This window comes from Mytilus edulis, chromosome 12 (genome assembly GCF_963676685.1).
Source record: "Mytilus edulis chromosome 12, xbMytEdul2.2, whole genome shotgun sequence".
Classification (NCBI taxonomy): Eukaryota; Metazoa; Mollusca; class Bivalvia; order Mytilida; family Mytilidae; genus Mytilus; species Mytilus edulis.
In genome coordinates, this window is record NC_092355.1 from 79,053,997 (window position 1) to 79,081,620 (window position 27,624).

The window sequence follows — 27,624 nt, forward strand, 5'->3', positions numbered from 1 at the left end:
GTTATTGTTGCAAACTCCATTAGAAATTTTAATTGAGATTAGTTTTGGAATAAGGGAAAGGGGGATGTGATTAAAAAAATTGGGTTCAATTTTTCTCATTTGAAATTTCATAAATAAAAAAGAAAATTTCTTCAAACATTTTTTTGAGAGGATTAATATTCAACAGCATAGTGAATTGCTCTAAGAGAAACAAAAATTTTAAGTTCATTAGAACACATTCATTCTGTGTCAGAAACCTATGCTGTGTCAACTATTTAATCACAATCCAAATTTAGAGCTGAATCCAGCTTGAATGTTGTGTCCATACTTGCCCTAACCGTTCAGGGTTCAACCTCTGCGGTCGTACAAAGCTACGCCCTGCGGAGCATCTGGTTGTGTTTTGGTCTATTTTTCTTAAACTATAAGTAATGTGTCAACTATATATGTTGTATAGAAGCATTGTTAGCTGTACCTGTCTGTCTGGCATGGTTCATCTGACCTGGACCTCTTTTTCAAGGTTCATTGGTCTTTGTTTAGTTATCTTGGTTAATGTTAAGTTTATGTGACAGTTGTAATAAAGCTTAGCTTTATACTTAGGACTATCAACATAATATCAATGATTAGTATAGAAGGCGAGACATTTCAGCGTGTGCACTCTTGAATTTGGGTCACATAATCTCCCTGCAAAATGAAACAAATTGCCATTTTGAAAAATAGGGGTCCATGAACTCGTTTTCAAATTAAATCAGTTTGAATGATAAAAATCAGTCGAAAAATGCATCTTTTCCCGATATGTCACAGTTTGACGTCGCGAAAATAACATTTTACGTTAGCAACGTCATTACCTCCCCTGTAACTGTATCGTATGCCCTTAACTGTATGATTGGCACTCGTATTACATCTTCTTATATATATATTAGATATATAGATATATTGATAGTTTTGTGTACCACGATGACCCTATTCTCAAAATCCGCTTTGTGATGGGTTTTTTGGCAAGGATCTCTTGACCAGACTATGACTTTTTGACTCTTGACCTTTGCATATTGGGTGAGTCTCTTGGTATGATTACTTTGACATCAAGTCAGGAGTCTCTGGTTTTTGTTAGTCTTGTATGTTTTTAATTGTAAGTTTATTTTTATGATTTGGAGTTTGAACTGGTACACATTTTGTTATGGGCCATCTGAAGCCTTCCTCTGGGCGAGGGATTTTCTCGCTTTGTTGAAGACCCATTAGTGGTGTTTGACTGCTTTCTGCTCTTTTGACATGGTTACTGTCTCTTTTACAGCTTCCACATTTCCATTCTCTATTTTTTAAAAGAATGTTTGGTTCAGATGAAACTAAATCCTTTAATTAGGGCCCCGCCTTTAGGCGGGTCGCCCTATAGTGATCAGTCTGTCCGTCCGTCCATCCGTCGGATGATTATGATTTCATACTTTATACTTTACATGTTTATTAACCACCACCAGAGGGCGTGTCATGATGTATGTACAACTTCCTAGGTCAAAGGTCAAGTTCAAAAACTTTGATTTCAGTTGACAACCCCATGTCCTATGGTAAAGATCGTGTCCGCTCTATATCTTGAGAACCGTTATCATTTCAAAGTTTATACTTGACATGTATATAAACCAACACCAAAGGGTGTGTCTTAAATTATGTGCAACTTCCTAGGTTAAAGGTCAAGGTCAAAAACTTTGGTTTCAGTTGACAACCCCATGTCCTATGGTAAAGATCGTGTCCGCTCTATATCTTGAGAACCGTTATCATTTCAAAGTTTATACTTGACATGTTTATAAACCAACACCAAAGGGTATGTCATAATTTATTTACAACTTCCTAGGTCAAAGGTCAAGTTCAAAAACTTTGATTTCAGTTGACAAACCCATGTCCTATGGTAAAGATACAATTTTTTAATGCACATTATTCACAGCGGGGCCCACAGAGATGGCTCCCATTTCAATGATATCTAGTTTCCATGAAAATCAAGTAAGAAAATATACTGCTTCAGTAGCATTATGTGCTGCCAGTTGTGATGGATAGTGCAAAATGTTTCAATCATTTTACCTTAGATTTCATTTCATGGACATGTAAGTATGGATAGTCTGCTTTTACATCTTAAAAATTCACACAGAAGATAGACGCATATCAATAAAGTGAACTCAATTCTAAGAACCTTTAAAGTACACTTAGACAGAGAGCTCAATCTAGTGAAACACTTTGTTAAGTTGGTCACATTTAACTTGAAATATCACTGTCTGTTACCAAACTGCACCGAGATCCTGAAAAAAAATGTGCAAGTTAAGTCTATTAAAAGAAGTATTCGATGGAAGTAAATAAGCTAATTACTGAAATAAATGTAGAATATGTCTATTAACCACAGATGCCCCTGTTTGTGATTTTTTTTTTAGTAAACTTCCACATATAGATGCAGGATTCGCGTAATTTTGACCATTTTGTGACCATAAGCATTGTGAATAAGTTTCAAAACATTTGGTTGAGGCAAATCAAAGTAAACAACAGATTTAGCAGTTTTCCTATCTCAAGGCTCCGGGTTGACATTTGTATCATTGGTACTCGTACCACAACTTTTTACATATAAAATCTCATGAACAGTGACGCCATCGGGACCCAATATCGAACTTAATAGATCCATGTTATGGGGAAATGCTAGGTTCCTAACATTTGATTTAGTCAGACTTATTTAAGAGAAAGGAAACGAAACAGTTAGCACTTCATATATTTTAAAGGGACATGATAACTCTTGAACGGTATAAGTAATACTTAAGGAGATATGAACCTGACAAATTTGAATTTTCTGCGCAACTCGAACTGTCGGTAAAGTACGAAACTCATTATTGTACAAATAAACAATAAATATAAAATTTATTATAAGATTGAATATATTGAAACTTTTGTTTTTAAATGAAAGTTGTTTTAGTGTTGTTTTATGGAAACAATTTTGCGATCGCATGATTACGACATCGTATGATTTCCGGCGCCATTTGTAAACAACAACAGTCGTCTGCTGTAACGTAACGTTTGGTAGCTACAGTTATGACAAGAATACATAACCATGGGTTTAAATCTAAAAGATATCTGAAGGTGTCGGAGAGTCAACATGCCCGATGGACCAAAGCATCGACTTACTGCAATGATCACACTTTTCGAGTAAGTAATCCATTTGATGCCCGAAAAATACACGACAACATCAACATCAACACAACTACAGTATAATATCAAATTAATAAATTATATACGTAAAATTATGTTGACCATGAAGATAATCTTTATATAGTTTTAATCCGAGATTGTTCTGACATCCAACTGCTGTTTCGTCAGAAATGATTGGACTGAGGGACCCACGCTGGTGCAGCCACAGCCAGCTTGTGCAAGTTGTGGCAAACAGCCATTGGACGTCAGAGCAATCTTGGACTAATGAGTTTTAACACCAGTAACTGAGTAAGGTTGATATTTGCTTTCAAGAATAAAGGTCCCAAACTAGTCATATTTCAATTCCACTTTCAAAGGAACATTTGATAAAAATCAAATACTCTCCCATACATGTAATACCTCAATCTTTATTAACTGTAAAGGTTGAAGTTAGCCCCAGGATGTAAACGGATCAGGTCTGTTTCGTGCCTAGTCCAAATAATTATGACGTCTGGCAAGGCTATTTTATTATTTTTCTGGGACGCCTTCTTATGACGGTGTCCCAAAAAATTAAAATAGCCTTGCCAGACGTCATGATTATTTGGACTATTTTGACCCCAATAAACATGTTATCGTCCTTCCCTATGCCTATATCACCCTGCTCAGTCGCTCCATAATTCTCGTATCAAGGCTTCATAACAAGACCAGGCATTATCAGCCACGTCACAATGTGAGAGGAGAAGTTATTAGCGAATCACAATGCGAGAGGAGATGTTATCAAGCTTGCTTTCGTCAAGAGTAAAACTGTCTTAGGAAGAGGGAAAAGACCAGATTCAACCCAGCGATAATCTATATGTGTCACACACGTTTGTGCCCTACACCCGTTCGCACCTTACACATTTGCATCCAATTTTTATTGAAATTCAAGTTGAATTATTAGATATATTTTTTCATATGTATATATATTCCCTAATAAAAAATATGTATATTTCCAGAATAAAAAGAAGGTTCATATCATATCAAATGTTGTTTATTTTTATCAAATTGATGATTAATTATTAAATGTTATTTATGTACATAGATGATTGCTGTTAATTGGTTTAAGCTTAATTTGGTCTCTTGCTTTGATATAAATACTGCAGATAGGTATGAGAAAAACATTGCAGGATGTGAACATGTATAGGGTGCAAACAGACATGAAAATTATGTTTTATCTCCTTTTAATATAAATACTGCAGCCAGGTATGAGTGAAACATTGAAGAATTTAAATGAAAAACATGAAAGATCGCAACACAAAACAAAACCTTCATAATAACACTTTATTTTGAAGAAATGAAAAAAAAATATTTATAACAATATACTTTATACCAAAACTCAATTACCAAATTATTAATCACAAAACTAATAAAAAGGGTACAAAAGGACTTTGGGTGCAAACATGTAGGGTGCGAAAGTGAATGGGGCAAACATGAATGCACGCAAACTTGTTTTTGGGCAAAAAGACCTGGATTCGATGTACATGTATCATGTGTATAGAACACTGAAATAAAATCATAGATTCTGGGTCGGGAATTGAGTATGCAGGACTAACGACTTGCATAAATTTGAACTCCTCCCTAACAGATACCTTTTATTAAAGATCTAGCTAATCCAAGCCCCCTTTCCCTATACATGCTGTAAAAAATAATGTTGCTCCGGTACAAATGTTAAAATTTACATAAGAACATTTATTCAACATTTATGCATGTCTCCAGCATTTTAAGACAGGGGATATGTTGTACTAATCACATAAGGGAATAACAATTTCACTTCAATTGGTGGGGGGGGGGGGGGGCATGTTGTTTTTTATGCTACCAATCAAATTATTTTATCAAAATTTAATACTTACACATGTTACATGTATTACAATACATGTAGGTTGTTGGCAAAATCTGGATTCAAAATATTTGTATTTGTCATCGGCCTGACCAAATATGTGTTTAGGAAATAAATATACCCCCTTGAAGTTAAATAGTTGTTGCCTAAAATTATTTTTGAAGGGGGGGGGGGGTAGCATGACTGATAAAAATAGCTAGTAATAATCATGATAATGAATATATATGTAGGGCTCTAAAGTGCGATGGTACTCTAAAGTGCGATGGTAACGCTAAAGTGTGATGGTCTATGCTAAAGTACGATGGTGTCTCACGCTAAAGTATGATGGTTGTTTGTTTGCTAAAGTGCGACGGTATAGCACGCTAAAGTGCTATGGAACAAAAGAGAAAGGTTCAAGGGAACTAATGTTAAAAACAAGTCTTTTTGCAAAATCTAGTCTGCTATGATATAACATATAATTACTTTACCGGCAGTCTTATGTGACTGTTTCTAAATTAAGAAGACAAATTTTGTATTTGCAACTGGCAAGGGGATGTGTTTACATTAATAGTCTGTGAAAACGACAAGCTACATCCAATACGCCCCTCGTCCTGAACTATTTGCCACTGGACGGAATAAATACAATTCATTTTTCCCCTTTTTCGTAGCGAGTATTAATACATGTTATATTTAACCAAAAAGTACACACTTATGTTTTAATGGACACTATCTGATTTATGCTTGAAAACGTGAACCTTTATTTTACCGATGTTTATACTCTTCAATGAAATCAATGTTTTAATGTCAAAGTAAACAATTTGCATCTGTCGCTTCCATTATTTATTTCATATTCCGGAATGTTCATTTTTGGTTTGTATAAACGACTGTTAACATCATAATCCAACTACGTTTTGTACGTCTATACTTTGGCGGACCATCACTCTTTAGCGTATGGAGATTATGGAGGCATCGGACTTTAGCGTAGACCATCGCACTTTAGCGTCCCCATCACACTTTATATTCTATTTAGATTTGTTACTACATTCACATGTATCACACCTAAAATTTTAGACCATTGAAAGTGCATCATCCGATTCTAATAACCCAAAAACAAAAAAAAATCAAAATGTTGAAACTAAGTTACTTCTAATAACAAGGCTTTATATGGTTGGGTCTTTATTATAGGTTTGGCTTTCTTCATGTCGAATGTATATGCATACATAAAAAAAAGAAGTTAATTTGTATTCAATGAAATTTTGTAACTTTTTGAACAGTTTATATGTAATGTATATGTATACTCTCCTTTGGGGGTTCGACAACAAAACGAAGCTTATATTTGTAATATATCATGTAACCAGACTTAAAATAATTTTTTTATATTCTATGTTTATTGCCACAGTGCACATGGAAAACCTGACAAAAAACAAATTGAAAGAGGGAGGACATTTGTTTTTACATACTTACAGAATAGCCATTCAAATATATACATGTATAAAACATTACATTTTTTTTTTTTGAAATCTCATACGACTAATTTAAGATAACAGTTGCATGTAAAATGTTGACATGCCCCAAGATTAAACCTTCATACATTTTAGTCTTTTATGATAACTCCTGAACTTATATGGGTCTCTCCGTCATTGTATCTTTTATTATTCATTTATGTTTACGATTAATGACACCAGTAATGATGTGACAGTGATGGTTGATAAATACACAATTATTCCAAAAATGACAGCAAAGCATCCTAGTTGAGTATCATCACTCAGAGTATATAAACATTATATATATATATGAATGAATATAAAATGTATACATGTACATTGTACCTGCATTCATTATTTTTTTTATAATTGTAGTTGCAAACATCTCAAATGCAACAAGGGAGGAAGAGGTATCCTATGAAGGAAATCATACTAGGTCATCTGAAGACTGGAGAGAAGGAAGAAGAATTGCTGAGCTAGATGTCCTTGCCACTGGTCTAAGAGCATGTCTTAAATGTGGTTTGCCCCTACAGCTTGGACATACTATTGACATACAGACATATGGTCTTGGAGGTCTACTGAAAGTAAGTAATTCGGATTTCAACAACAAATCTAAAATGTCTGAACACTTTGAATGAATTAAGCTTGTCTTTCTATCCATCACAAATAATTTCCATCTATGATTCAAGAACAGCCCTGAATTTTAATGATTAATCATCATCATTGGAATATGTGTTCTAACAAGAACCAAATCTTTAGGTCAAAGTTCAGTATTCAGAAAATCAAACCAGAGAAAGCCTATTCCAAAAGCTAAGAGTCAATAGACAATACTAAATTTCAATATGTAATTGATGAACGCTAACTAACTGGTTGTGTTAAATGCATTGAAGACCTCAGCAACACTCACCAGTCATAAACAATTTGCTAGAACTATATTTATATTGGAGAGCATTAAATATACCAAATACATGTACATGTACTACTAAAAACATGGGGCTCTGTAATCTTGAATGGTATAATGTAAATTGATTTCCAATGTGAAATGGAAAAAGACAATTTGATATGCATGTTCATACCTAATGAAGCATTACAATAGAAAAAAAAGAAGGATTTTAATATGAAATGCTTCAAGTGTTTTGATTACAAACCGATGATGTAACTATATGTAACGGTATAAAATGACTTACTCCCCCATTTTTTCTATGTCTGCCTATTTGTCATAAAAAAGTATCATTGAAAAGATGGGTAGAGAGTAATAATGACATCTAATTTTGATGAGATTTTTGTCATACAAATACTGACATTTGGCTGTTTGTCTCTTTATAAAATCAACCATTTTTTTTTCAGGTACAGTGTTTTAATACCAGTTGTATGCATGTAAACAGTGTTCCTACTGGAAAGCGTCATGACAGAGTATGGGATGTCAACAGTAAACTTGCAACAGGTACATGGACATGTATTCACATTATTATCTAGTCCTGTAAATATAGTCAATCAGCATCCAGGCAAAATTTTTTTCACTATCACCTACATTTTCAGGGTTCACTTAGATGGTTGAAGTTTATGTCATACTTTACTATATCTGAGCCATTATATTTATTAGGTCATATAAACTTGCTAGCATTTTCACAGATACAGTTCTTGCAAAATTTTTACAAAACTTATACTATAGAGCTAGTTTTAAAATGGTGGATGATTGACTTTTTGTCAAAGAGTTATAAAATGGTGGGACATCAACTTTTTTAAAGAGTTATGCCCCTTGGAAATATAAAAAAATCATCAGCATTGCGAGATCAAAAAGTCTGCAAATATTCATCAAAATTGTTCTGCATCATGATCTAGATCATTCTATCTTTGATTATTTTTATTACAGCCCTTGTTCACTCTGGACTTGGAGAAAGACAAGCTAATAGTTTCCTATCAGAGCTAAATATTCCAGCATTTAGTTATAAACTGGTTAGTGCAAGACTGCGAGAAGTAGGGAATGTTGTTGAAGAGGTAGCCAAGGAATCAACAAATGAAGCACTGGAGAAAGAATTGGCAGCTGTAGAACAGTATGTACCTAAAAATAATAAAAAATAAAGCATTAAACTAAACTCAATTCATCAATGGGATAATTTTAATTTAAATTATAAAGATGAAAAAGAAGATGTGGTAGGATTGCAAATGAGACAACTCTCCACAAGAGACCAAACTGACACAGAAATTAACTGTACAGCCTTCAACAATGAGCAAAGCCCATACTGCATAGTCAGCTATAAAAGGCCCCGAAATGACAATGTTAAACAATTCAAACGAGAGAACTAACAGCCTTATTTTACATTAAAAAAAATCAACGAAAAAAAAATATGTAACACATAAACAAACCACAACCACAGAATTACAGGCTCCTGACTTGGGACAGGCACATACATACTGTTGTAGCGGGGTTGATCATGTCAGGGATCCCAATCCTCCCCTAACCTTGGGCAGTGGTATAACAGTACAATATAATAAGCATTGATTGAATTTCAATTTTCCATGCACTGTAAAAAATTTGAAACACATTGTTGTCATTTCAATAACTGAGACCTTCAGTTTCCATTATAAGAATTTGGAATGTTATTATACCCCACGCAACGAAGTTGCGGAGGGTATAATGTTTTTGACCCGTTCGTCCGTCCGTCCGTCCGTCCTGTTTCTTGTCATCGCAACTCCTCTTAAACCACACAACAGAATTTTACGAAACCTTTTCAGATAAAAAGGACATACTATGTAGTTGTGCATATCGACGGGAAATTGCAATTCAATTTTTTTTTCTAGGAGTTACGCCCCTTTGAACTTATTTACTTTAATGTACTACTGCAACAGTTTGTCATCGCAACTCCTCTCAAACCACACAACAGAATTTCACAAAACTTTTCAGATAATAAGGACATACTATGTAGTTGTGCATACCGACGGGAAATTGCGATTAAATTTTTTTTCGAGGAGTTACGCCCCTTTGAACTTATTTACTTTAATGTACTACTGCAACAGTTTGTCATCGCAACTCCTCTCAAACCACCCAACAGAATTTCACGAAATCTTTTTATATGAAAAGGACATATTATGTAGTTGTGCATATCGACTGGAAATTACGATTCAATTTTATTTCTAGGAGTTACGCCCCTTTGAACTTATTTGCTTCAATGTACTACTGCAACAGTTTGTCATTGCAACTCCTCTGAAACTACATAACAGAATTTCATGAAACCTTTTCAGATAATAAGGACATACTATGTAGATGTGCATATCGACAGGAAATCACGATTCAATTTTTTTTCTAGGAGTTGCACCTCTTTGAACTTATTTGCTTTAAGGTACTACTTCAACAGTTTGTCATCTCAACTCCTCTTTAACCACACAACAGAATTTCATGAAACTTTGTAGATAATAAGGACATACTACGTAGATGTGCATATCAACAGGAAATTACGATTCAATTTTTTTTCTAGGAGTTATGCCCCTTTGAACTTATTTGCTTCAATGTACTTCTGCAACAGTTTGTCATCTCAACTCCTGAAAACACACAACAGAATTTCATGAAATTATGTAGATAATAAGGACATACTATGTAGATGTGTATATTGACAAGAAATTATTATTCAGTATTTTTTCTTATACAATTTTTTTTTCTTATACTTATTTAATTTCTCCAATGACAATGTGGGGACGTGGGGTATGTGAGCGTGCTCACTAAGGTTCTTTAATTAAAGTTGTTTAGATTTCTAACATTTGACTAAATAATTTGATCCAATAATACTTATGGATAATATGGGTTGGAGCACAATGACAAACATCATATTTCTGACTACAATTGGTGATTTCATTTGATTTATACAATCTCTGACATCTCCAGTTACATTTTATATTACGTTTAGTTTATTTACTAGTACTTTTATAAATAACAGAAAGAAGGGTAAACTTGTGGTTGCTGTAGATGCAGGATGGCAGAAAAGAGGAAGTGGTAGAGCATATGACAGCAAATCAGGTATAACCAGACACCATCAGTTATAAGAATGAAAATAGACATTGACATAACATCATATTACAGATAACACCAAGAAACAAGAAAAACATGATGGCCTTTAGAGCATTTTCACCATTTCATGTCAAATATTTATATCTTTCAAGTCAAGTTGAGTCAGTAGACTGTTATGAGGCCAAATATCAATTAAACAAACATAAACTACATGTACAAACATGCCATTTGGAAATGATGAACAGTTGTCTTATTGCCGATCATATCTCACCTCCTTATTTTTGTCAAGCCTACGACTTTTGTTGCAGAAAGCTCAACATAGGGATAGTGATCCGGCATTTGTGGTGGCGTAAACTTTCTTCTTAACAGCTTTATATTTTTGAAGATGGAAGACCTGGATGCTTCATACTCTGTATTAAGATGCCTTATGTTAAGAAGTTTCCTTCTGTCACATGTCTTTTGTCCTTGACCCAATTTTCATGGTTCAGTGTCCACTTGAGAAAAAAGTTAAGGTGAACATGTCTAACTGTCATATGCCATCTGACCTTGACTTAAGTATATAAAGATTATTTATAAGATTACAAATATTTATCAAATATCTGATGTATTGATTATGTAGTAAACAAAATATCTTAGATTTCTTATAAAAACAGATTACATAAGATATCTTGAAGTTAGAATAAATAGTAAAACGGCTTGCCATAATAAATACATATCATAAACAGTTCGATTTTGAGAACTTATTTTTAATTTCTAGGTCATTGTTCCATGGTTGGTCCAGAGACTGGGAAAATTTTAAATTACTCTGTAAGATCAAAAGACTGCAGAGTTTGCAGTAGAGCAGAATCCAGAAATGAAAGTCCAAGAGAGCATGCATGCTACCGTAACTGGGAAGGCAGTTCAAAGGGAATGGAGGCTGATATGGTTATAGAAATGGTGAAAGATGTACAAAGCAAAGGCTGTACAGTAGATGCATTAGTTGGGGATGAGGATTCGACAACAATAGGACAAGTACGGGCAATCATCAGTAATAGCATTGAAAAGATTTCTGATAGAAGATTCTTGAAAGCAGTCTTTACTCTCTCAGAGAAAAATCATCCTGTTTTAACTGTTAAAATAATCAAATATTTACAAAGTTGTTTTAACTATATAATAGCCCAAGGTGAAGGTAATCCAGAACAAATAGCAAAAGATCTCAATGCACTTTCGAAACATCCTTTTGGCGATCACCAATGCTGCTCTAGTCGATGGTGTAAATTTCTAAGTAATCCGAAGACTGTTTTTAAATCATTTCCTCAAATAAAACCACGGTCAGGTTCAAGTCTACAAAAGTCTCTGGAAAATGTTTTTGAAGGATATGCTAAGAACAGCATTAAATTGTCAACTGTTGGTAGTACTCAAGCTAATGAAAGTTTCAACAGAATGGTTTCTGCTAAAGCACCAAAGCATGTACATTACAGTTCTTCTGGAAATTTGAATTACAGAGTTGCAGCTAGTGTTGCCCAGAAGAACACAGGTCACAGATACCTAGTTAATGTAAGTTTTACTACTGTGGATTCATTATTATTCGTGGGATACTAATTTTCGTGGGTTTCAAGGGTACATGTGAACCACAAATTTAAATGTTCAACGAATAACATATTCTTAATAGGCTATGTATACAGAGATTGGAAAAACCATGAAATCAAATATCCACGAATTTGCAAGTTTTCAGAAAACCACAAAAATTGATATCCAAGAAAATAAATGAATCCACAGTATATTTATTAGAGCCCCTACTTGAAATGGGGACAGTATATAGTGTATGTGGTGTCCTTTTGTCCATCCATTTGTCTGTAGACATAGTAGATTTGCATATTTTCACTCCTTTTTGACAACACCAACTTTTTAAGAGTTACGGGACTTTGACTGTGGCTCATCAAATTCAAATAAACATCCAAGATATATATCTTTGTATGCAGAAGCATAAATTGTAAAGATTAGAATTATACTGAAAACTTCACATAATGTTGACATAACACCTCTGTCTTGTTTTTGTAGTTCAGCATTCAAAAGGATAATTGCTCTTGTAGTGTAGATCTGTTTACTAAGCACTTATTATTTTGTTTTTAGTAAAAAAAAAAAGTTAATATAAATATGAAGTCTTATTTGTTATTTTTCATTTTTCAGGTTAATGAGAAGTTGGGGCTTTCACCAGGTTACCATACTCAGCGCCTTACCAGATTAAGAGATTATCAGTGATCAAAGCAGAGGGCATTGGCAACTACAAGAGCATTTAAAAGAAAACGACTGGAAAAGAAAGCTAGGATGTAATTAATGTTTATTTTATTTTAAAATATAACCCTATAAGTTAGCTGAGTATAACCCAAGAAAAATAGCAATGTTCAATGAAAAACCATATTTTTCATTGTGGAATAACCTTATTTTTAAAAGGGAATAACCCTGGAAAAGTACAACATTTAGCAAATAACCTCCAAAAGCTTCTTGTAACTCATAGATTAATACTGAAACCGCATATATATTTGCTGTTTCAATTAAATCAGTAAAAAGCTTTTATTAAAATTAGATTTGATATTTTTTTTAACTTTAATGGTAGTTTTCAAGACAAATAATATTGAAAATTTAAAGCATAAAGACACAAATGGTAAAAAAAAGATTGGATAACTATTTTCTTTATAATTGAAATAAATCTTATTTTATTTAGGCACCAAAAGCTTGCATCTGCAGAAGTCAGAGAAGGTGTCTCCTATCAAACAGGATGTTCTCTTGATGCAGCAATATCGGATGATATTCAGTCTATTCCTGCACCAGAATATCTTCCTTTGGAACCAAAGACCTTGAATGACAGTTGCATGACATACTTTGATGTTGAAACAACAGGACTTGGTTAGGATTACTTATTATGACAAAAGGCTTTAAATATTTAAGAATTGAATACCTCTTTTTGTAGATTTACTGGGGTGTAAAAGTATTGACTGAAGTACTTTTTGGAGAAGCACAGATTTGCTTCATTCTAAAAATGTGTGCACGGTAAACGCTTTTACAACCCTATAAAATTACTAAAAAAAGCATTCATTAATAATAACATACTATTTTGTAAGGATCATGAAAAGAAGATTTCTTTCCAGTTTTTTTCTTTTATTCACCTGTGCACTTTATTGTGAAAGCCAGTGTCATCAGAAAGTTAATGTCATTTTGAAATAAAGGTTACTTTTAGAATGATGCGTGATTATTGTTAACCAATCAAAATAATGTGTTATATTGAAACATACATGTGATGTTATTATATAGATATAAGTAGATGTGGTATGAATGCCAACACTACAAACTCCTCAGAGTCTGAATTGACCAGTTTTTGTGCTCGACCAGTAAAATCGAGCACACATTTTACTCGACTAGTCTCGACATTGTCTCGACTGTACTTAACTGTACTTAAGTGTACTCGACTAGGTCTCGACTTTACTTAATTAGTCTGATTCAGTACTTGATGATCTTTGTGTAGTCTGAAATGGTCTTGACCAAGACTCGACCTGTCTCGACCTGTCTTGACTAGTCTCGACCTGTCTCGACTAGTCTCGACTCAGTCTCAACCAGTCTCGACCTGTCTCGACTAGTCTTGACCTTCAAATTTAGTTTTGACTGGTGTAAATCAGCCCATCTAACTAAATTAAATATTGATATTAAAAAATTTAAGCTTATTAGGTAGTTTGATTTATTGCTGTGAAATGAAAGAATTTAATTTTACAATATGTAAAAAAAAAATTATTATATAAAAATTCAGATAGGCATCTTTAATTTTTTTTATAACTTTTTCAAATCAACTTGGATTTTCATCAAACTATACAGATATCTTAGATATATATCAAGCTTACTGAATCCCATTTCATTTAGTTTTTTGTTGTATTGCTGTAAAATTTAAGAATTAAAGTAATCTTGGTATAAAAAGCTAGGATTTTGCAATTCGGACAAAAAAGAGATAGTACACTTTAATTTTTTTAATAACTTTTTCAAATCAACTTGGATTTGCATCAAACTATGCAGCTATCTTACATATATATCAAGCTTACTGAATCCCATTTCATTTAGTTTTTTGTTGCATTGCTGTAAAATTTAAGAATTAAAGTAATCTTGGTAAAAAAAGCTAGGATTTGCAATTCGGACAAAATAGAGATAGTACACTTTAATTTTTTTAATAACTTTTTCAAATCAACTTGGATTTGCATCAAACTATGCAGCTATCTTACATATATATCAAGCTTACTGAATCCCATTTCATTTAGTTTTTTGTTGCATTGCTGTAAAATTTAAGAATTAAAGTAATCTTGGTAAAAAAAAGCTAGAATTTGCAATTCGGACAAAATAGAGATAGTACACTTTAATTTTTTTTATAACTTTTTAAATTCAACTTGGATTTTATTGAAACTACATAGCTACCTTGGTGATGTATTCTTCTTACTGAATCCCAGGTTGTTATACAGTTTGTTGTATTGCTGTCAAATTTAAGAATTAATTTAATCTAGGTAAAAAAAGCTAGGATTTGCAGTTTTGACAAAATAGAGATGGTACACTTTAATTTTTTTCATAACTTTTTCAAATCAACTTAGATTTTCATCAAACTCTACAAATATCTTTGCAATATATTGATCTTACTGAATCATAGGTTGTTATTTTGTTTGGTGTATTTCTGTCAAATTTAAGAATTTAATTAACCTAGGTCAAAAAGCTACGATATTAGAAATATATTTTTTCTCATAATTTGGGGAAAAGTATACATAAAATATTAATATAATTCCTTTAATGTTTTATTCCTTTTGATATACACTATATAAATATATCAAAAAGGGATGAAACATTAGAAATTATTAAAATAGTTCTTCTGATTTGTGGTGATTTATAAAGCAATACCTTCTGCTTGGGGCAAACTTATTAAAAAGATCACATCTACCAGAGAGTTTTAAATTCTAAATAACATTTATTCAAAGTTGCAACATCCTGTTAAATCTAAATCGCAGGGCTTTTAATTCACTAGATAAGTAATACACGAGTTTAAGAAAAGTAGGGCTTTCTTTTTACCTGTAAAACTCACGTGTACTGATGTAATTAAATCATGTATAGTGTCATGTCATTAAATTTGACAAAAATATATTTTAAAACTTCATAACAACCTGGGATTTAGTAAGATCACCAAGGTAGCTATATAGTTTTAATAAAATCCAAGTTGATTTGAAAAAGTTATTAAAAAGCTTAAAGTGTGCTATCTCTATTATGTTTGAACTGCAAATTCTAGCTTTTTTGACCTAGATTAATTTAATTCTTAAATTTTACAGCAATACAACAAAAAACTAAATGAAATGGGATTCAGTAAGCTTGATATAAATGTAAGATAGCTGCATAGTTTGATGCAAATCCAAATTGATTTGTAAAAGTTATCAAAAAAATTAAAGTGTACTATCTCTATTTTGTCCGAATTGCAAATCCTAGCTTTTTATACCAAGATTACTTTAATTCTTAAATTTTACAGCAATACATCAAAAAACTAAATGAAATGGGATTCAGTAAGCTTGATATAAATGTAAGATAGCTGCATAGTTTGATGCAAATCCAAATTGATTTGTAAAAGTTATCAAAAAAATTAAAGTGTACTATCTCTATTTTGTCCGAATTGCAAATCCTAGCTTTTTATACCAAGATTACTTTAATTCTTAAATTTTACAGCAATACATCAAAAAACTAAATGAAATGGGATTCAGTAAGCTTGATATATATGTAAGATAGCTGCATAGTTTGATGCAAATCCAAGTTGATTTGAAAAAGTTTTTAAAAAAATTAAAGTGTACTATCTCTATTTTGTTCGAACTGCAAATTCTAGCTTTTTTGACCTAGATTAATTTAATTCTTAAATTTGACAGCAATACAACAAAAAACAAAATGACCTGGGATTTAGTAAGCTTAGTATACATTTAAGATAGCTGCATAGTTTGATGAAAATCCAAGTTGATTTGAAAAAGTTATTAAAAAAATTAAAGTGTACTATCTCTATTTTGTCCGAATTGCAAATCCTAGCTTTTTTTACCAAGATTACTTTAATTCTTAAATTTTACATCAATGCAACAAAAAACTAAATGAAATGGGATTCAGTAAGCTTGATATATATGTAAGATAGCTGCATAGTTTGATGCAAATCCAAGTTGATTTGAAAAAGTTATTAAAAAAATTAAAGTGTACTATCTCTATTTTGTCCGAATTGCAAATCCTAGCTTTTTATACCAAGATTACTTTAATTCTTAAATTTTACAGCAATACAACAAAAAACTAAATGAAATGGGATTCAGTAAGCTTGATATATATCTAAGATATCTGCATAGTTTGATGAAAATCCAAGTTGATTTGAAAAAGTTATAAAAAAAATTAAAGATGCCTATCTGAATTTTTATATAATAATTTTTTTTTTACATATTGTAAAATTAAATTCTTTCATTTCACAGCAATAAATCAAACTACCTAATAAGCTTGAATTTTTTAATATCAATATTTAATTTAGTTAGATGGGCTGATTTACACCAGTCAAAACTAAATTTGAATGTCAAGACTATTCGAGACAGGTCGAGACTGGTTGAGACTGAGTCGAGACTAGTCGAGACAGGTCGAGACTAGTCAAGACAGGTCGAGACAGGTCGAGCCTTGGTCAAGACCATTTCAGACTACACAAAGATCATCAAGTACTGAATCAGACTAATTAAGTAAAGTCGAGACCTAGTCGAGACCTAGTCGAGTACACTTAAGTACAGTTAAGTACAGTCGAGACAATGTCGAGACTAGTCGAGTAAAATGTGTGCTCGATTTTACTGGTCGAGCACAAAAACTGGTCAATTCAGACTCTGAGGAGTTTGTAGTGCAATGAGACAACTCTCCATCCAAGTCTTCAACATTGAGCCTTGGGTCATATTGGACAGCAAGCTATGAAGGACCCAAAAATGACTAACTAGTGTAAAACCAATGTCATATATATTTGAGATCTACAAAAACATTGTTTTGGTTTTTTTTTTTGCATCAGCTAAATTTGATTACAATTGTTTGAATTTTAGAAAATTAGAAGTATTCTACTAATACAGTTAATGTCATCCCAACTTTTCAAAACAGAAGTTATTGTAAAAAATGTGGAAGGAGCGTGAAAGAACGGAGGTGGGTAACTGATCAACATAGATCACTGTGACATACATTTTACACTTCATCACATTTTTGCTTTATTCAATGTTCAAGTTCATATATCAGCATCTAGACTATATGTGGTAGGATCAAGCAACCTTGCATAAAGATGCATTAGGGATAGAAGGTCAGCTAAATTGGGTTTCTGTTACTGACATTTGATGCTTCTGAACTAACTTATGACAATATTTTGAACAAGGTGGTAACTAATACTAATTTTTCTAACGTAACTTTGAACCTCTAGATTATATTGTTTTTATTTCAGGCAGAGATTCTTACATAATACAGTTGTCTGCTGTCAACAGCCAAAACACAAAATTCAACAGATACATAAAACCAGCTAGACCAATATTATCCCAAGCCTCTGAAGTGACTGGTCTGAAGTTTCAAAATGGGAAAATGTACCATGATGAGAAAGAAGTTGAGAGTATTGGAATTTCTAATGCCTTAAAAGCTTTTATTCTCTTTCTAAAAGATATTTTAGTGTGTTACCCCGATTTTGTTTTTTGTCCATGGATTTATGAGTTTTGAACAGCGGTATACTACTGTTGCCTTTATTAATAACACTGTACTTGTTGGGCATAACTCCAAAATTTTTGATGTTCCAATATTAATTACTGCACTTGAAAAAAATGGTCTACTTAATAACTTTATGACATCAGTGAAAGGATTCATTGACACACTTCCTCTTTTCAAAGAGTGTATTCCAAATCAACCATCATATTCACAGCCAAAAATTTACAACAGTTCATTTGGTGAACTGTATAGTGCTCATGATTCAATGGAAGATGTTGTTGCTCTACGTCGCTTATTTGAAAAAATATTTCCTAGTTTTGTATTAAAATCCAAATTCTCTGGTACTAATGAATCTGTAATGCAGTTGTATCAACACAGAAACTGTACAAAAGGTTTGCTTACAACACTGAGACCTCTAACAAATAGCAAATCTATAACGAACTGTATGGCTACGAAAATTACAAGCAGTGGATTAGGTCTTACTATCTTAAACTGGCACATAAAAGAGACAGACAACAAGGAATAGAGAATCTATTTACAGAATTATGTGGACATACATCCAAAGCTCGTGTTACAAAGTCAAAAAAAAATAATTCAGGCAATATCAACCTATCTGAATGACTTGGAGGAATGAATTATAATACACATGTAGATATAGTTTTATTCACAAAATAGACTAGCTTGATTTTATTTGTAGTTGATTTTTTTTACTATATATCAACATTTTGATGAAAAAAAGAAATTGTACTGTACACTGATTATGCTATACATAAAAAGTCTCTAACCAATTACAATATTTTTGCTCATCCAACATGCCAATGTTAGGGGACATACCAGTCTCTAACGAATAACATCATTTTTGCTCATCCAACATGCCTGTGGTAGGGGACATACTAGTCTCTAACCAATAACAACATTTTTGCTCATCCAACATGCCAGTGGTAGGGGACATACCAGTCTCTAACCAATAACAACATTTTTGCTCATCCAACATGCCAATGGTAGGGGACATACCAGTCTCTAACCAATAACACCATTTTTGCTCATCCAACATGCCTGTGGTAGGGGACATACCAGTCTCTAACAAATAACAACATTTATTTCATCCAACATTCCCATGGTAGGTGACATACCAGTCTCTAACTAATAACACCATTTTTGCTCATCCAACATGCCTGTGGTAGTGGACATACCAGTCTCTAACCAATAACAACATTTTTGCTCATCCAACATGCCTGTGGTAGGGGACATACCAGTCTCTAACCAATTACACCATTTTTGCTCATCCAACATGCCTATGGTAGGGGACATACCAGTCTCTAACCAATAACACCATTTTTGCTTATCCGACATGCCAATTGTAGGGGGCATACAAGTCTCTAACCAATAACAACAGTTTTACTCATCCAACATGCCTGTGGTAGGGGACATACCAGTCTCTAACCAATAACAACATTTTTGCTCATCTAACATGCCAATGGTAGGGGACATACCAGTCTCTAACCAATAACAACATTTTTGCTCATCCAACATGTTTTTGGTAGGGGACATACCAGTCTCTAACCAATAGCAACATTTTTGCTCTTCCAACATGCCAATGGCGGGGACATAACAGTCTCTAACCAATAACACCATTTTTGCTTATCCAACATGCCAATGGTAGGGGACATACCAGTCTCTAACCAATAGCAACATTTTTGCTCATCCAACATGCCAATGGTAGGGGACATACCAGTCTCTAACCTATAACAACATTTTTGCTCATCCAACATGCCTGTGGTAGGGGACATACCAGTCTCTAACCAATAGCAACATTTTTGCTCATCCAACAGGCCAATGGCGGGGGACATAACAGTCTCTAACCAATAACACCATTTTTGCTTATCCAACATGCCAATGATAGGGGACATACCAGTCTCTAACCAATAGCAACATTTTTGCTCATCCAACATGCCAATGGTAGGGTTGCTATTGGTTAGAGACTGGTAACACCATTTTTGCTTATCCAACATGCCAATGATAGGGGACATACCAGTCTCTAACCAATAGCAACATTTTTGCTTATCCAACATGCCAATGGTAGGGGACATACCAGTCTCTAACCAATAGCAATATTTTTGCTCATCCAACATGCCAATGGTAGGGGACATACCAGTCTCTAACCAATAACAACATTTTTGCTCATCCAACATGCCTGTGGTAGGGGACATACCAGTCTCTAACCAATAGGGGACATACCAGTCTCTAACCAATAACAACATTTTTGCTCATCCAACATGCCTGTGGTAGGGGACATACCAGTCTCTAACCAATAGCAACATTTTTGCTCATCCAACATGCCAATGGCGGGGGACATAACAGTCCCTAACCAATAACACCATTTTTGCTTATCCAACATGCCAATGGTAGGGGACATACCAGTCTCTAACCAATAGCAACATTTTTGCTTATCCAACATGCCAATGGTAGGGGACATACCAGTCTCTAACCAATAGCAATATTTTTGCTCATCCAACATGCCAATGGTAGGGGACATACCAGTCTCTAACCAATAACAACATTTTTGCTCATCCAACATGCCTGTGGTAGGGGACATACCAGTCTCTAACCAATAGCAACATTTTTGCTCATCCAACATGCCAATGGTAGGGGACATACCAGTCTCTAACCAATAACAACATTTTTGCTCATCCAACATGCCAATGGTAGGGAACATACCTGTCTCTAACCAATAACAACATTTTTGCTCATTCAACATGTTTTTGGTAGGGGACATACCAGTCTCTTACCAATAACAACATTTTTGCTCATTCAACATGTTTTTGGTAGGGGACATACCAGTCTAACCAATAACAACATTTTTGCTCATTCAACATGTTTTTGGTAGGGGACATACCAGTCTCTTACCAATAACAACATTTTTGCTCATTCAACATGTTTTTGGTAGGGGACATACCAGTCTCTAACAAATAACAACATTTCTGCTCATCCAACATGCCAATGGTAGGGGATATACCAGTCTCTAACCAATAACATAATTTTTGCTCATCCAACATGCCTGTGGTAGGGGACATACCAGTCTCTAACCAATAACAAAATGTTTTCTTATCCAACATGCCTGTGGTAGGGGACATACCTGTCTCTAACCAATAACAACATTTTTGCTCATCCAACATGCCTGTGGTAGAGGACATACCAGTCTATAACCAATTACAACATTTTTGCTCATCAAACATGCCAATGGTAGGAAGGTCCTGGATCTTTCTTACCTAACATATACTTTTTTTTCTGTTTTAGAGAATAGCAAAAAAAAATTAAAAAAATCATACATCAAGTACAGCAGAATTTTTTTTGTAATACAAACATAAGGAAACGTGGAATATTCAGATTTAAAATTATTTCTTTTGGACAAAGACAGAAGGAGATTATTTTATTCCAAATAATTTGGACATAAACTTTCTGAAATTTAAAAAGTGAAAAGTGCGGGAAAATTTTCCCTCCAAATTTCCCCTATTATAACCAGTCAAAAAATTCCCGCCATCTTTTGGCTTGAGTTGGAAATTTTAGGTTTACAAAATTTGTCTTTAGGGCAAAGTAACAACATCTTAAAGGTAAAATCATTTTATACTTTTATTATGTACTGTCTACTGCACCATTATTAGGTGGACAAGCTCACCATAATTTGAGATGGTAAAGTTATATTTTCCCTGTTATTGTAACTTTTTTTCCAAATCATGTACCCATACTTTTTTTTCTGTAATAATTTAGCTTATTGTAAAGGCTTTAAGATGATAACAAAAAAAAAGAAGATTAATTATTGCAAATTATATTTTATGTCATTTATATAGGCCATGGTTGTTATGAAATCAGTGAAAATTTAGTAAATTTGGAAATTCTGGAATATCTTATTTAAACAAGTTTGTGTAATCTCATACTTTTTTGTTATTTACCGAATGCTGATGCCATTGACATGTGAATACTACCAATAAATCAATTTCCAACAAATGCATTTACTCTTTTTTGTTGATTTTTACCCTTAATATATCCTTCTTCTGAGAATATACACAAATATGGTATATTCAGAGGTCGTTGCTATGGAAACGGTGTCATGTACATGCCAATTTTATTTTATTTTTCTGACAATGGATATTGTCCCTTTGAGTACACACCCTTTTTATCTTACTTTAATTATTATTTTGTCAGGTTCATATCACCTTAAAAAATTCAAATTTGATTTTGTGTTGAGGTGGGGATCCCGCTTACATGTTCAACCCCGCCTTATTCGGTATGTATGTGCCTGTGGTAGGTCAGGAGCCTGTAATTCAATGGTTGTCGTTTTTTGTGTGTTACATATTTGTTTTTCGTTAATTTTTTGTACATAAATTTGTTCGTTTATTTTCTCGTTTGAATACTGTTTTACAATGTCATTTCTGTGCTTTTTATTGCTGACTATATGCGGTATTAACTTTGCTCATTGTTGAAAGCTGTATATGACCTATAGTTGTTAGTGTTTGTGTCATCTGGTCTCTTGTAGAGAGTTCTCATTGGCACTCATGCCACATTAGGTGGAGGGTTGGGATCCTGCTAACATGTTTAACCCCGCCTTATTTCATATGTACGTGCCTATCTTGTTTTTCGTTTATTTTTTGTACATAAATTAGACCGTTTGTTTTCTCGTTTGAATTGTTTTACATTGTCATGTCGGTGTCTTTAATAGCTGACTTTGCGGTTTGAACCTTGTTCATTGTTGAAGACCGTGTGGTGACCTAGGCTACATTGTATAGTTGTTAATTTCTGTGTCAATTAGTCTCTTGTGGAGAGTTTTCATTGGCACTCATGCACCAGCTTCTTTTATATACTGTGAATTCAGTTTTATTCGTTGGATACCAATCTTCATGTGTTTCGTGGGAAGAGATGAACCACGAATTCAAATATTCAACGAATACCATATTTTCAATAGGCTTTGTATGTACAGAGATTGACTAAACCACGAAATCAAATATCCACGAAAACGCAAGTTTTCAGCAATCCACGAAAATTGATACCCACGAAAATAAATGAATCCACAGTATAGTGTATAAGTTTTGAAGTATTTGTTTGAGGCAAACTAAAGTTAGGAGAGCGAAATGGGACGGACGGACTAGGGGAACACTTTATGCCCCTAAATTATGGTGCCTACACAGAAGTTCTGACTATTGTGCTGGTGATACACATCCCACTAGCACAGCCATTAACACATGTACACACAATTTTATTAAAAAATATAAAAGATGGGGAATTAAATAAGAGGATGTTCGATGTACTGTATACTTCGGTTTATTTTTATACGACCGCAAAATTTGAAAAAATTTTCGTCGTATTTTGCTATCATGTTGGCGTCGTCGTCTGCGTCGTCGTCGATGTCGTTGTCGTCGTCCGAATACTTTTAGTTTTCGCACTCTAACTTTAGTAAAAGTGAATAGAAATCTATGAAATTTTAACACAAGGTTTATGACCACAAAAGGAAGGTTGGGATTGATTTTGGGAGTTTTGGTCCCAACATTTTAGGAATTAGGGGCCAAAAAGGGCCCAAATAAGCATTTTCTTGGTTTTCGCACTATAACTTTAGTTTAAGTTAATAGAAATCTATGAAATTTTGACACAAGGTTTATGACCACAAAAGAAAGGTTGGGATTGATTTTGGGAGTTTTGGTTCCAACAGTTTAGGAATTAGGGGCCAAAAAAGTGCCCAAATAAGCATTATTCTTGGTTTTCGCACAATAACTTTAGTTTAAGTAAATAGAAATCAATGAAATTTAAACACAATGTTTATGACCACAAAAGGAAGGTTGGTATTGATTTTGGGAGTTTAGGTCCCAACAGTTTAGGAATTAGGGGCCAAAAAGGGACCCAAATAAGGTTAAAGTCCAAAGGGTCCAAAATTAAACTAAGTTTGATTTTAACAAAAATTGAATTCTTGGGCCTCTTTGATATGCTGAATCTAAACATGTACTTAGATTTTTGATTATGGGCCCAGTTTTCAAGTTGGTCCAAATCAGGATCCAAAATTATTATATTAAGTATTGTGCAATAGCAAGAAATTTTCAATTGCACAGTATTCAGCAATAGCAAGAAATCTTCAATTGCACAGTATTGTGCAATAGCAAGAAATCTTCAATTGCACATTATTGTGCAATAGCAAATATTTTCAATTGCACAGTATTGCACAATAGCAAGAAATATCTAATTGCACAATATTGTGCAATAGCAAAAAATTCCAATTGGATTTCTATTGGAGTTATCTTTCTTTGTCCAGAATAGTAGTTGAATCAACTTAAATCATTGTTTTATACAATATACAATGTATATTCACTTTTACTACCAACTGATAGATTAAAACAATCTTTACCATTCAGTGATAACAAGCACTTTTTTTACATTTTAATATTTTATGATGTATTTAAATGAGTAGTTATTGTTGCAAACTTCATTAGATATTTGAATTGAGATCAGTTTTGAAATAAGGGAAAGGGGGATGTGAAAAAAAAATGTGGGGGGGGGGGGTTAATTTTTTCTCATTTCAGATTTCATAAATAAAAAGAAAATTTCTTCAAACATTTTTTTGAGAGGATTAATATTCAACAGCATAGTGAATTGCTCAAAGGCAAAACAAATTTTTTAAGTTCATTAGACCACATTCATTCTGTGTCAGAAACCTATGCTGTGTCAACTATTTAATCACAACCCAAATTTAGAGCTGAATCCAGCTTGAATGTTGTGTCCATACTTGCCCCAACCGTTCAGGGTTCAACCTCTGCGGTCGTATAAAGCTGCGCCCTGCGGAGCATCTGGTTAAAATCTATACGATGCTTTATTTTTATCTAGTTTCCTTATTAAAATGAGAAGAGAATACCTTACAGCTTCCATTACCGTCGATGCTAAAATGTTTAATGTTATAAAACAATTTAAGCGTCTTCGACCTATTTTACCTTTTTATTCGGAGACTTGCGGTTATCTTCTGTTATGTTCAAATGATGTAGAATAGAACCCAGATGGAACCAGAAGAAGTTAGGTTGCCTTATCAACCAAACAACCCGGATGTTGAACCAGTTACCATGGTTCCGAACCAAAGAACCAAGGTTCAGAACCAGAAAACCCAGATGGAACCAAGGTTTAGAACCAGAGTGCCCGGATATAACCTAATTGCATTCGGAATTCTCATGACTTTTTATACCTTTAACGCATTTTCCAAATCATTTATTTATTTAGTATATTTATATACTAGATTTAAACAATATCAGTGATAACACTAAAAAGTATGAAATGCTGTAAGATAACAATATACGAATATAGGAGGGTAGAAATAATGTATACAGATATAGGAGGATGTGGATGGGGTATACAGATATAGGAGAGTGCGGTTGGGGTATACAGATATAGGAGGGTGTGGATGGGGTACACAGATATAGTAGGGTGTGGATGGGGTATACAGATATAGGAGGGTGTGGTTGGGGTATACAGATATAGGAGGGTGTGGATGGGGTATACAGATATAGGAGGGTGTGGTTGGGGTATACAGATATAGTAGGGTGTGAATGGGGTAAACATATATAGTAGGGTGTGGATGGGTAAGATATAGGAGAGTGCGGTTGGGGTATACAAATATAGGAGGGTGTGGATGGGGTACACAGATATAGTAGGGTGTGAATGGGGTATACATATATAGTAGGGTGTGGATGGGGTATACAGATATAGGAGAGTGCGGTTGGGGTATACAAATATAGGAGGGTGTGGATGGGGTATACAAATATAGGAGGGTGTGGATGGGGTATACAAATATAGGAGGGTGTGGATGGGGTAGTATATAGTAGGGTGTGAATGGGGTATACATATATAGTAGGGTTTGGATGGGATATACAGATATAGGAGAGTGTGGTTGGGGTATACAAATATAGGAGGGTGTGGATGGGGTATACAAATATAGGAGGGTGTGGATGGGGTATACAAATATAGGAGGGTGTGGATGGGGTACACATATATAGTAGGGTGTGAATGGGGTATACATATATAGTAGGGTGTGGATGGGGTATACAGATATAGGAGAGTGTGGTTGGGGTATACAAATATAGGAGGGTGTGGATGGGGTACACAGATATAGTAGGGTGTGAATGAGGTATACATATATAGTAGGGTGTGGATGGGGTATACAGATATAGGAGAGTGTGGTTGGGGTATACAAATATAGGAGGGTGTGGATGGGGTATACAAATATAGGAGGGTGTGGATGGGGTATACAAATATAGGAGGGTGTGGATGGGGTACACATATATAGTAGGGTGTGAATGGGGTATACATATATAGTAGGGTGTGGATGGGATATACAGATATAGGAGAGTGTGGTTGGGGTATACAGATATAGGAGGGTGTGGATGGGGTACACATATATAGTAGGGTGTGGATGGGGTATACATATATAGTAGGGTGTGGATGGGGTATACATATATAGTAGGGTGTGGATGGGATATACAGATATAGGAGAGTGTGGTTGGGGTATACAGATATAGGAGGGTGTGGGTGGGGTATTCAGATATAGGAGGGTATGGATGGAGTATACAGATATAGGAGGGTGTGGATGGGGTATACAGATATAGGAGGGTGTGGATGGTGTATACAGATGGGACAATGGATTAAAAAGGTCGGCAAATTTAATTTTTATTTTCTTTTAAATCGTTGTTCTGTTGGGCGTAGCAAGCAACCAAAACGAAAGTCTGATTGCAACAGTGGAAGGTCAAGGACCTTGGACCACCGTTAATTTGAACCCCTGATCAACTTTTTGTAAAAGAGTTATGCCACTTAGAAATATTAAATTTATGGAAAATGGCCTCGTTGGCTCTCTCACAGGTACAATTCTTGCTAGATTTTTATAAAACTTATACTATAGGTTAACATCAGTAATATCTTGGACAAGTTCTAAAAAAGTGGATGATTGATTTTTTTTTAAAGAGCTATGTCCCTTGGAAATAATACATTTATAGAAAATGACCTTTTTAGTGCTCTCATGGGTATTATTCTTGCCAGATTTTTATAAAACTTATACTATAGGTTGATATCAGTAATATCTTGAATAAGTTCTAAAATGGTGGACGATTAACTTTTTTGAAAAGAGTTATGCGGATATGTTCCTTACGTCGTAACTACAATCCCCTTCCCTTTCATGAATGTGACCTACCGAATTAGACTATTTACCGGATTTGTAATCACATAAGCAACATGACGGGTGCCACATGTGGAGCAGGATCTGCTTACCCTTCCGGAGCAACTGAGATCACCCCTAGTTTTTGGTGGGGTTCGTGTTGTTTATTCTTTAGTTTTCTATGTTGTGTCATGTGTACTATTGTTTTTCTGTTTGTCTTTTTCATTTTTAGCCATGGCGTTGTCAGTTTGTTTTAGAT

The 27,624-nt window shown here is 34.0% G+C and overlaps 2 protein-coding genes across 4 annotated transcripts in view; both read left to right on the plus strand.

Moving 5' to 3' along the window:
- The window catches only part of LOC139497229 (uncharacterized), a 308,105-nt gene that overhangs the window by 5,193 nt on the left and 275,288 nt on the right, over window positions 1-27,624 (plus strand). The gene's annotated exons all lie outside the window — the stretch shown is intronic.
- On the plus strand, window positions 925-18,979 carry LOC139497231 (uncharacterized). 3 transcript variants are annotated; one of them, XM_071285359.1, is made up of 8 exons: window positions 925-7,052; window positions 7,816-7,924; window positions 8,342-8,522; window positions 10,401-10,480; window positions 11,229-12,007; window positions 12,641-12,780; window positions 13,176-13,357; window positions 17,943-18,979. In XM_071285359.1, exons 1-6 carry the CDS (start codon window positions 6,801-6,803, stop codon window positions 12,710-12,712), a joined length of 1,473 nt encoding a protein of 490 aa, XP_071141460.1. In that variant the 5' UTR covers window positions 925-6,800; the 3' UTR covers window positions 12,713-12,780; window positions 13,176-13,357; window positions 17,943-18,979. The 3 variants fall into 3 exon arrangements, with proteins under 3 accessions (XP_071141460.1, XP_071141461.1, XP_071141462.1); XM_071285360.1 differs by lacking the exon at window positions 17,943-18,979 and adding an exon at window positions 17,557-17,899; XM_071285361.1 differs by having other exon boundaries at window positions 928-7,052; window positions 7,816-7,912.

What these genes read in the sequence shown, in the direction of transcription:
- LOC139497231 (XM_071285359.1), top strand. Translation starts at nt 6,801, where the DNA reads ATGTACATTGTACCTGCATTCATTATTTTTTTTATAATTGTAGTTGCA. An exon ending in GAATTGGCAGCTGTAGAACA is followed by an intron (nt 8,523 to 10,400) that starts GTATGTACCTAA and finishes TATAAATAACAG; the next exon opens with AAAGAAGGGTAAACTTGTGG. An exon ending in GTCACAGATACCTAGTTAAT is followed by an intron (nt 12,008 to 12,640) that starts GTAAGTTTTACT and finishes TTCATTTTTCAG; the next exon opens with GTTAATGAGAAGTTGGGGCT.